The following is a 12,406-nucleotide window of genomic DNA, read 5'->3' as shown; positions in this document are numbered from 1 at the left end:
TTCTTTTAGTATCTTTGAAAGGATTATACTATTCATATTCTCTTCAACTATTTAATTATGGGAAATTACAAAAAACTGAAATATTACAATAATGCCATTTTTAACTTGCTAAGAGTAGTTACCTTGCTTAATTATGGTGGTATGCTTTACTTTTTCTTTCTTTGACTGGCTTCAGCTCAACCCTTTCTGTTCTTTTTGCACTTGGGATTTTCTGTTTATGCTGTTCAGTGGGCAGGGAGTACCTTCTTTACAGGTGGCTGCAATATCACACAAGTGGGAGAACTGAAAGGATTCACCCAACTCCAAAGAGCACACTCATGTAAGGCTTATAGAAAGGAAAAGAAATTGTGCAGCAGGGGAGAGACTGAAGGCAAACTTTGAGGCTGAGAGATTTCCAGGCGCAGCTCCCACATCTGTCTTGGGACTCTGGACCAGCAATATTTGCACGAGAAATCTTGGTTTTGGGAGAGCTCTTCAGAAGTTTCTCGTGGGATCTTGCTAATCACTTAACCAGGCTGAGCTGTCTAACTAGTTACACTAATAAACAAACTGGCTCTGGGTGCCACTAGGGGAGTTTCAAACTGTAAATAGCAAATTATAGATCTTTGGTCAATGCACATACTTTAGTCTTGACCAAGAGTCCATACCAACTTTCCAGGTGCTCCTGGGTAAGCGTGGAGCTGCTTGGGCTAAGTGTGAGATAATAGTCTCACACAGTGACTCCCTAGTATTTCACTGTATCATTGTGGGATGGAACATGTAGGCCACAGGTTAAATGTGAAGCCTGCTTATTGGTTATCTTGATGCTTTCAGACCTCTCTAGCTCTACTTCCCTGTAGAGGAAATAGCTTGCTGGTTTAATGACAAGTTCTCTGTTTTTGTCTTCATGGTTCCCTAGTACAGGGAGAAAGACAAGATACTTATGATGGCTCAGTGGTGTTTCTCTTAGGCTTCCATTATTAGGTGGTAAGGGGAAACTTGGTGGAAATGTTTTTCAGGAAAGGAGTGAAAAGAAGGTGGGTGGGGCAGGAGTATTCTGGGGAAGAAAAGGCAGAAGAATGAGATTTTGGTATTGGGATGGGTGACATGGAAGAGTGGGACCAGGAGAAGTAATATTAATTGCTATCATGTTGTAAGTGTTAGATTACACAAAAATGTCTCTTTGAAATACATTTTTGGAAAGTTGTCATTTAAATTTTAGTGACTGTTATTATTAATAGTTTCATTTGAAGCATAAGAGAGATACCATGACATTTTGCTTAGATTTGTTGACTTACTGCCTGCCTTTTTGGGGGTATCCTAATTGCTTTTATATTTAGATAGGGATATTTTAAGAGTACTTTGAAAAAACTAAGCATTTTTTATGCCAGCATATATTTTAACAATCTTTCTGGCTTAGTTTTTAAAAGTATTTTTACAAGAGTCAGAGATTTATAGATTTTAGTGAGTTTGTGAGGTAATTCAAAAACAAAGTACTTAGAACATGAAAATCGTATCTTACTATTTCTAAATGTATATTATTTGGGATCAGAATGCTTATAGTTAGATAACCCCCTTTTTTTTTTCTCTTGAATTTAGTTTTTCTTTTGAGCAAACTTCATTCTGCTTTAGTGTTAGCTTTATGGTATAGTCATAATGGGGCTCTATTGTGGCTAGATTCATAAAATGAAAATTGTCAGGAAAGAATGTATACTTATAGATTGCAAATAACATTTGGGGTTGTTTCATCTTAGACTTTTCCTCACAGGAATAACATTTATATTGTGTCTCAGGTGATTTATCACTTTTGGAATGAATAACTATGGATGTAACCTTGTTGATCAATTGGAGGAAATACTTCTATTGTCACTAGTGGAAGCAAATATTTCAATGTCTAAAACAGTGTTTAGAATTGGTATCAGATTAGTGTTCTTAAAGACCTTCCCTGTATCTTTCTAACATATTCTTTTATCACTGAGTTTTGGCTTTGTTTATTTGTGGTGTGGCATTTCTGCTTTGCAAGTCCTTCTCCTTACAGAATGACTCTTCAGGGTTCCCAGGCCCAATCTGGCTTTGCTCCTCAGAGTCTGGTCACTGCTTCTTCTAGGCTCTGGATTGCACTATCTCTTTTGCTGTGGGCAGACACTTCTTCCATAGCTTTTTATCAGGATTAAACTACAGACTTCCTGTTTAAAGAATGAAACAGGATTATTTGAAATTTTATTTGCTACTCTGCTTAAATGTCATTTGATAGGACTATGGAAGGTCTCTTTTTTTCTGTTGTGTTTTCTTTCTCATAAAAGGGATCACAATTTCATAATTTTCATAGAAATAAACTTTCAAAAGTCTAGATAAGTTGCAAGTTTGGATATTTTGTTCTTTGACTTACAGTGACATTGAGTATTATACTTGGTCATGGGGCTCATGCCTGACAGTAGATAATAGTTATTGAATAAAACAAAATAAAAATTTCCCTCCAGAAATTTATTATCATTTTCTCCTGTATATTCAGCCTTTGACTTTCTACCTTAAAATTTCTTTGGTCATTTCTCTAGAACATACGAGATTTTGATTTTAAATGTAAGTTGTTAGCATTGCTGTGGATAACCAAATTTTAAATTCTGTGTTGTATCTTCTCATCATCAGGCACCTATTTCAAAGACTTGGCACAGAATATATAGTGTACATAGTTCAGCTTAAGACAGTTGTGCTATTTGAGAAACAATTTGATAAGAAAACCTGAGACTGGAAATTTGTACCAGCTTTGCTCATGAAATTTAGCTGGAGATTAGTATTCAGCTTATTATTGTTCCATTTTAATACTATATTGATTAAAATACTACATGGATGGGTGTAATGATACTTAGAATATTTCATTATCATCCCCATTCTTTTTATTAGTCAATGATACTTCATTAAGTAGGATTAGGAAAAAAATTATAAAATTGCTTAGCTCCCTTTCGTACACTGATAAATTAGGATAAAATTAAAAACAAAACTAAGTAATAAGTTATTTATTTTGTAATAGAAACTGCGTGGTAGCGGTGTTGCTGTTGAAACAGGAACAGTCTCTTCAAGTGATGTAAGTACATTCATTCTTAATTCAATAGCCTCCTAACACCCTGAATATAAGTTATTTTGGGTCATAGTTCACTTTTTGAAGATGTTTACTAGTCCCTCAACTATAAATTTATGGATTTGATATCACCTCCAGTTAGTTTAATGGTGTTGTAAACACTATATCCAAACATTTAATTAAGGTCTTTAGTAATCAGTGTTCAGTGGGTACATATGAAACTTGCGCTTCCCTGTTGCTCTTGCCTGACCTGAGAATCAGAGCAAGAGTGTGAATTCAGATAGACAGTTGGAGTGAATGAAGTTACTCTCTTCAAGCTTCAATTGTCTAATAATAGATAAGCTAATATCTGTCTAGTGGGTGCGTGAACACTGTGTCAAGCAGTTGAAAATGGTTCCATAACCCACTAAAATTCATTACTTGCACTGTGTTGCTCAAGGCTTTATATGGGACTACACGGTGGCCATAAACATCCCCCCTCCCTTTTTGGCCAATCTCTTCCCATATATTTGTAGAACCAAAATGTAAGAGTTAAAATTAATCGTGTCTCCCCAAGTTCGTTTTTTTTTGTTAGAGTTATTTTCCCCTTTTAGGAATGATATAACTTTATTGTGCTAAGAATAGCTCAAAAACTGGCAATAAGTTTGGACAATAGGGCTGGACTAATTGGAAGCAGTTGAAAAAAAATAAGGGGACAAAAGTTAGCAATGTAGGTCAGGTGCATCTAGCTTCATTTGTTGGAAATTATCTCGGGGGACCTGGAAAACATCTTTAGGGGATGGTGTCTACATCCTGCCTGTTACAGACCTAGATGAAGCTCTGTAGAACCCATTTAATGCCCATATTAGTTACTGATACTTCCATATTTTGCATGGAACATACCTGTATATATTCTGAGACTATAGATGGCAGCAGAACCCACTTTCAAAGCCCAAAGTGGGGCTTCTTTTGGGGCATAGGTTAAAGGATTTGACCAGTAGTGTATTAGGCCAGAAAATGGCCATTAGCCTTCTGAAATGGAATCAGAACAAGGTGTAGAACTACATGAGTAGTCTGGGACTGGGGTGGAGGAAGGAGGTAGTGGGTTAGAAGTCTAAATATTTAGCCATAAGTAGATGTTTAAATTGAGAGTCTTTATTTTATATGACTCCCTTGAATTTCCATCAGTTTGAAACTTTGAAAAAATGTTTAATTCATGTATTAGACTTGCTGGTAGATTTTTAAAAGGTGCTTTTGGACTCATGTCTTATAAACAAATTTGAGTAAAGTATTTTGAAGTTATTAAGGCTTAGATAATGGATTGCAAGTTCTAGTGATATGAAATTCTGATTGTGCTATTTTCTGTCCAGTTAGTTGGAAAACAAAGCTGACTAATTGAATTGACTCTGCATTAAGTCACAGTGATTTATAGCAGACCTGTACGTATACATCCCAAATGGAATTAGCATCAGGGGTAATTGTGAGTAAGGAAAAGATGGCCTTTGATTTCCCACTTTCTTACCTTTAGTGCTCTTCAAACTTGAATATATACTTTGTCTCTTACTGAACATTCTTACTGTTTCAAATGGCTGTCCACTTGAGTAAGTTCAGAGTAGGGTGTTAGCCTTCTTTTGATACTTGCATTTTAATAGGGAAATCTAAATTGGTAGCCAATACTTATTGAGCTCTTACTGTGCCTGGCATTGTTTTAGTCACTGTATGTTTACATGTCCTTGAATACTCATACTTCTTCTTTGATATAGGTTTTACTATAAGCCATGTTTTATGGATATGAACATTGAAGACTGCAGAAAGGCATACTAGCTTGTCCAAGGTCATTCAGCTAATGAGTGGCAAAAACCCCAAAGAAACGAATTGCATACTGAGAACTTTTGAGGAAGCTGAACTGGAATTGGATCTTAGGCATTCCTAAGTCTCTTAGCCTCCTCAGACTTGTGAAAATATTGATATTATATCTTAAAATCCCTTTAGATTTTCAGAAAGCATAGAAAAGCAGTTTGGTAAATCGCATTACATGATACTGCCACTTGATGTCAGTATAAAACAAATAAAAAGGGTTTACACTGCAAAATGAGAAATAAATATGATCTAATTGTGTTAACCTTTAAAACTACCATGGAAACATCCTAAGTTATGAGTGGGTTATTACAAACATTTTTATTTACTTTTAATTCTCTTTTAACATTTTTAAAGGTTTTATTTAATTTTAGACAGAGGGGAAGGGTGGGAGAAGAAGACGGAGAGAAACACCATTGTATGGTTGCCTATTATGTGCCTGCTACTGGGGACCTGGACCACAACTCAGGCATGTGCCCCAGACTTGGAATGGAACCAGTGATCCTTTGTTTTGCAGGCCCACGCTCAATCCACTGAGCTATACCAGCCAGTGCACAAACATTTTTATTTAAATGGCATTACATAAATGGAATTGCCTTAAAATGAATTATGTTGGCTTTGCCTAAATATGAAGCTAATAAATGACATCAAATCATATGTACTTAACCTTAAACTGTATGTTCAATTCTTTTGTTAAATCCTCACCTGAGGACCTTTTTTCGTTGTGTTTTAGAGGGGAAGGGAGAGAGGGAAACAGAAACATCTATGTGAGAGAGAAGCATCAATTGGTTGCCTCCTGTAAGCCCCCAGACAAAGGGATAGAACCTGCAACCCTTGGTTACTGGACAATGCTTTAACCAACTGAGCCACATCAGTTAGGGCTGTCTGTTCAGTTCTTTAATTACTGTTGAATGTGAATGTTCATTCAATCTTATGTCTCCTGAGGGAGCTGCACATTCTTTGATGATGATTGTTGTGCTGATGCCCTGCTAGAAAGAGGAATACTGTGATCTCTCACAAATTTGGAGGATCTAGATGAAACTGGGAGTTTTGTGTTTGTTTGCTTGTTTTCTTTAACTTCTGTCCAGATTCATTCATACAGGTGTGTAGGAGAACAAGGTGATTCCTAGCTTTCGCACTTGACTATGTCATATTCTCTGGCAGTTTTTGTTGTAGACCTAGTCCGGCTTCAGTTATTGCTAGGTGAACATTGCGTTACTGATAGTAAAGTAACTTAAGTTTTCAGGTTCTCCTTTTGCTTATTTTATATTTTTATCTTGTTTTTTAATGTTCTGGAACAGTTCTGTCCAATAGAACTTCCCATAATGTTGGAAATGTTTGTATCTTTCCATTGTCTGTTATGGTCACCACTAGCCAAATGTGACTCTTGAGCACTCAGAAATGTGGCAAGTATGAATGAGGAAGTCAGTTTTCAATTTTGTATGGCTTTTTTGTATAGCTTTATCAAAATATATTTCACATACCATAAAATTCATTTGTTTGCAGTTCAGTGGGTTTTAGTATATTTACAGAGTGTGCAACCATACCACAGTCTGATTGTATAGCATTTTTGATACATCAGAAAGAAATCCTGTACACATTGACAGTCATTCCCATTCTTGCTCCCTGCTCCCAACCTCTGGCAACCACTGATCTTCTTTACTCTCCGGATTTGCCTCTTCTGACCATTTCATATGAATGAATCATATTATATATGGTTCTATGCCTGTGCCTGGCATCTTTTACTTGGCCTAATATTTTCAAGATTCATTCATGTTCTAGCATAGTAACAACAGCATTTTAGATTGAGAGAAGAAAAACACTTTTTTGACTTTTGGCCTAATTCCTTAAATTTTTTGGTGACAATTCTAATATCCTTGTTAATATGAGATTAGTTTTACTGCTTTAGCTTTGTTTTTACTTTAAGAGTATGCTATGTAACACTTTTCAGTCTTCCAGAAGTGATGGAGTACTTTAATGATTTAGTTCTTTGCTACTTCATTGATAACTAAAGGAATAGGCTAGTTCATAAAGTTCAGGCCTGTCATTTAACTGTCCTCTGCTATAGCTGGTTAGTCTGTGAGGACTCAGAGTGATTCACTATCAATTACATGTCTTTGTACAAGTTTCAAATCACTGTATTTACCTACAGTGATTCTTAGAAGATTTTTGTTGTTCAATGGCTTTATAAAAAATGGATACATTTTAAACATAGATGCTCAGAATAATGTTAAGATAACAAGGAAAGATAACCTCAGTTTGGGTTTGCTGATCAGATTTTTGGAAGGGTTGCCTTGAGGTATATTATGGTAATACAAAAGAAAATTAAGTTGTAAGGAATTTCAGTGTAATTTCAGTGTAAGGAATTTCAGTGCTATATTAAAGTATAGCATAGCACCGGTAATAATAATGGGATAACCTAATATCGTACATTACATGTGTTCTTAGAAGCTGTAGCAAGCAGTAATGTATAAAGTAAATCATATTAAGTCCACATTAATTTTCCTCATAATAAAAAATCCTAGTAGTCATTACATGACTAAGCAAATTAGAATGAAAGAAGTGCTTGAAGGAGATTTATAAATTTGAAAAGTAATGGTAAAGTTACCTTTTTAATAAAACTTAAGTTTAAGACTAAAGTATCATAAGTGAATTAAGGTGTTAATTTAGGTATTATGAGGATTGACTGGAGGATTTTTTAAAAATATATTTTATTCATTATGCTATTACAGTTGTCCCATTTTCCTCCCTTTATTCCCCTCTACCCTTCACACCCCCTCCCACCCACATACCCCACCTTTAGTTCATGTCCATGGGTCATACATATAAGTTCTTTGGCTTCTACATTTCCTATCCTATTCTTAACCTCCCCCTGTCTATTTTCTAACTACCATTTATGCTACTTGTACCTTTTCCCCCTCTTTCCCCCTCCCACTCCCCTGTTCATAATCCTCTATGTGATCTCCATTTTTGTGGTTCTGTTCCTGTTCTAGTTGTTTCTTTCTTGTTTTTGTTTAGGTGTGGTTGTTAATAACTGTGAGTTTGCTGTCATTTTACTGTTCATAGTTTTTATCTTCTTTTCTTACATAAATCCTTTTAGCATTTCATAGAATAAGAGCTTGGTGATGATGAACTCCTTTAACTTGACCTTATCTGGGAAGCACTTTATCTGCCCCTTCCATTGTGAATGAAAGCTTTGCCGGATAGAATAATCTTGGATGTAGGTCCTTGCCTTTCATGACTTGGAATACTTCTTTCCATCCCCTTCTTGCTTGTAAGTTCTCTTTTGAAAAATCAACTGAAAGTCTTATGGGAATTCCTTGTAGGTAATTGTGTCCTTTTCTCTTCCTGCTTCTAGGATCTCTCCTTAATTTTAATTTTGAGTAATGTAATTATGATGTTCCTTTGTTTGTTCCTCCTTGGGTCCAACTTCTTTGGGACTCTCTGGGCTTCCTGGACTTCCTGGAAGTCTATTTCCTTTGCCAGATTGGGAAGTTCTCCTTCATTATTTGTTCAAATAAGGTGTCAATTTGTTGCTCTTCTTCTTCTCCTTCTGATACCCCTATAATTTGGATGTTGGAACATTTAAAGTTGTCCTGGAGGTTCCTAAGCCTCTCCTCATTTTTTTTGAATTCTTGTTTCTTCATTCTTTTCTGGATGAATGTTTCTTTCTTCCTTCTGGTCCACACTGTTGATTTGAGTCCCAGTTTCCTTCCCTTCACTATTGGTTCCCTGTACATTTTCTTTATTTCACTTAGTGTAGCCTTCATTTTTTCATCTAATTTGCGACCAAATTCAACCAGTTCTGTGAGCATCTTGATTACCAGTGTTTTGAACTGTGCATCTGATATGTTGGTGATCTCTTCTTCTCTTAGTTGTATTTTTTCTGGAGCTTTGATCTGTTCTTTCATTTGGGGCCATTTTTTTTTTCTCAGCACGTCTGTTACATAGTAAGGGGTGGAACCGTAGGTTTTCACCATGACAGGGCAACCCATGTCGCTGGGTTGTGACGCTGAATGTGGGGGAAGGATCCAAGAGGAAACAATGACACTTGCGTCCTTTCTGCTGAATTTCAGGCACTTTCCCCACTACCCACAATTAAATTGGGCCCTTCTGGTGCAGATTCCCTGGTGGGTGGGCTTGTGTACATCTAACACTCTGTGGGTCTCTCCAACGAACTCTCTAGTAAGGCTGGGGGTTTCTCCTGCTGCTGCCTTAACCCTCACAGGTGTTTTCATTGGTGGTTTGAGGCTTTATTTCCCCATGCTGGGACCCTGGGTTGTGTGGTCTGTTCGCTCCCCAGCAGCTGTTCCTCCCAGTTTATCTGCATGAATGTGGGACTACCCTATCTGCCAGCTGCCACCATGCTAGGTCCTCCAGCTGCAGCCTTGCCGAGAGTCTCTCCACCTGACTGCCCATCTCTGCTCCTTATACCAGTCTGGATGAATGTGTCTTTAACTCCTCGGTTGTCAGACTTCCTACAGTTTGGTTTTCTGTCAGTTCTGGTGGTTTTTGTTTTTAAATTGTTTTTCTTCTTTTGGTTGTGTGAGGAGGCATAGTGTGGTCTACCTATGCCTCATCTTGGCTGGAGTCCTCTAGAGGATCTTTTTTAATAAGTTAATTTCAGATGAATTCTTGGGCTAACATGTATTTAGTTCCTGAATGAGGTAATATAATAGTATACTTTGCAATTGTTTTGTGCTTTTAGAAACTGATTTGAGTAGCAGATTTTTTCCCCTTAATTGCCAGGGTTGGTAATATTTTTCTTTGTTAATGAGAAAACAGTTTTGGAGGGTTTAAGTGACTTGCCAAAGATAATTTGGCATAACTTCTGATTGGCAGACATCTTCCTCCTTCCCTCTCTTCTTTTCTTTAGTCTTTGTTTCTTTTTTTATGTCATAATTTACATAAAGTAAAATGCTTATATTTTAAATTTTCAGCTGAATGAATTTATGTAATGTATTTATGTCATGTGTACTCCTACTAAATATTTTCTTTCACCTCAACTCCCACAAAGGTTATCATTATGATATCTATTACTGTAGATGAGTTTTACATGATTTTGAATTTTATGTAAGTGGAAACATATACAGAATGAAGTTTATATGTTTGAGTTCTCTTGCTCAGTATTGTCATTGCCCACCATGAATTAAAGAATCATTCATGTTGCATTTAGCAGTAATCTTTTAATTGCTATGTAGTATCTCTTAAATTAATAACTGTTATTTTTTTTCAAAGATTTTATTTATTTATTTTTTAGAGAGGGAAGGGAGGTAGAAAGAGAGAGAGAAACATCAATGTGCAGTTGCCTGGGGGTCATGGCCTGCAACCTAGGCATGTACCCTGACTGGGAATCGAACCCTGCGACATTTTGGTTCGCAGCCTGCGCTCAATCCACTGAGCTATGCCAGCAAAGGCTAATAACCATTATTTTTATTGCTACATAGTAATCTATTAAATATTCAGTCACTATTGATGGATTATTTGGGTTACTTCTAAGTTTTGGCTATTGTGAATAATTTTGCTATAAACATTCTTATGTATATCTTTTGGTAAATAGTCTGGAACACTTAATTCCAGAAGTGTTTGTTATTGATTATAGTTCTAAGAGTGATAATTATTAGTTATTATCAATATACATTTTTTGGCCAAACTTGTAATTATCAAACCATATTTATTAGGACCCATTCATTTGGTATTAGTGTAAGATAGGATGTCTGTTTGTATTTGTTTTTTATTCATTCATTCAAGAAATATTGAGTGTGTACTAGGTACAGTAGACTGTGTGAAAGCATAACACTGAACAATATGGGCATGACTCCTACCTACCTAGGGCTGCCTGTATCCTGAGGAGGACAGCATTAGACAAGTTATTACACACTTTTGATTGTTTTAGTACACTTGTGGCAGTGCTCGAACAGGTCCTTTGAGAGTATACAAAGAATAGAATCAGTTTTTTTAAAAATTGTCATTCATTTTTAGAGGGAGAGAGGAAGGGAGGGAGCAAGCGAGAGAGAGAGACAGACACATCAGTTTTTCTACTTATTTGGGCATTCATTGTTTCATTCTTTTTTAAAACATTTCAAATTCAAGTATTTATTTATATTTAGAAAGAAAACGGATTATCATATCCCAGGGTATTTTTTATTGTTGTTCAACTACAGTTGTCTGCATTTCCGCCCCCACTTCCCCCCACCCCAACCATCCTCATCTCCCTCCCCTGATCCCATCCCCCCTTCGTTTTATCCATGTGTCCTTTATAGTTGTTCCTGAAAACCTTCCCCACTTTTCCCCCCATTATCCCCTCCCATCTCCCCTCTGGTTACTATTACTTTGTTCTTAATTTCAGTGTCTCTGGTTATATTTGCTTCTTTGTATGTGCCCTGACAAGGAATTGAACCCGCAACCTTGGTGCATTGGTATGACACTCTTAACTAACTGAGCTACCCCACTAGGGCAAGTGGAATCTTATTTATTTATTTATTTTTTTAAAAACGTACATATATGACACAGGAAATTTCTGTAGTGTTACACGGAAATCTGTATCTTAGGAGTGAAAGGTGATAAGAATGACTTTTTATTTTATGCTGTTCTATACTGATTGGATATATTATGATAAATAGGTACAAAGCATCTTATGTAAATTTGGGTCAATAAATACTATGTTCACAAATGTTAATAAGGTTTCATGCTACTTGTCAAGTCATATTTCTAGTTTATAACTGTACTTCATGGTCCTATAGTCATCTTTAAGATGATCTTACAGGCATCTTTCTTGGGAGTTCTGGGCATAGGAGTCAGGGAGCCTCAGAGAGAGGCCACCTGTGAAGGCCAGACTCAAGGGAAGGTATAGAGATGTTCTTTCTTATTGTTCCTTGTGACTTGTGTTTGAAGGTGTAATATTTGATCACCATAAATACTCTTCATCAGCTTGGTGGTTCTGCTAATGTCCTATAAAATAGACTGTTTCTTTACCTTTCAATTCTTGTTATATTGTCTTATTTGAAGTCTTGTGAGATTTCATGATTTCCTATTAGTAATTACAGCTATTTCAAAGAGTACTTTTCAAATGTTATAATGTCGTGAATAGAATAGGAATTCCAGCAAAAAAGAAAAATAATAAAGCAAGAAAAGATTTAGTGTTAATATTGAACAGTGTGGAGGATAATAGTATATTTATACACAGTTATCATGGAAATCAGTTTAAGGGAAGTGATAACATGAAATCTGGGGGTTTCTGTATTTTGTCTTTTTTTAAAAAAACAATACCTTGCAAGGCAGGAAACAAAAAGGAATTCACTTGGAGAAAATATACAAGGGTGGGGCAAAAGTAGGTTTACAGTTCATGTGGAAATAATATAATCACTAAAAAATAATAATACAAGAATAAATTCTGTTTGCATACTCACACTATAAACCTACTTAACCCTACCCTGTATTTTAAAATTTTAGATTCTACCTTTTTTCCTTCTAAAGCCAAGTGGCAAAATAGAAAAAACATAAGATCAAGTGAAT

The 12,406-nt window shown here is 36.0% G+C and overlaps 1 protein-coding gene across 1 annotated transcript in view; it reads left to right on the top strand.

Moving 5' to 3' along the window:
* ATP6V1H (ATPase H+ transporting V1 subunit H) overlaps nt 1-12,406 on the top strand; it is a 128,829-nt gene that overhangs the window by 17,209 nt on the left and 99,214 nt on the right. Inside the window, exon 7 of the mRNA XM_028517875.2 lies at nt 3,008-3,061. Coding sequence (XP_028373676.1) covers nt 3,008-3,061 — 54 coding nt within the window. The remainder of the gene's footprint in view (nt 1-3,007; nt 3,062-12,406) is intronic.

This window comes from Phyllostomus discolor, chromosome 7, assembly GCF_004126475.2.
Source record: "Phyllostomus discolor isolate MPI-MPIP mPhyDis1 chromosome 7, mPhyDis1.pri.v3, whole genome shotgun sequence".
NCBI lineage: Eukaryota > Metazoa > Chordata > Mammalia > Chiroptera > Phyllostomidae > Phyllostomus > Phyllostomus discolor.
This window is presented reverse-complemented; position numbering and strand designations above follow the sequence as displayed.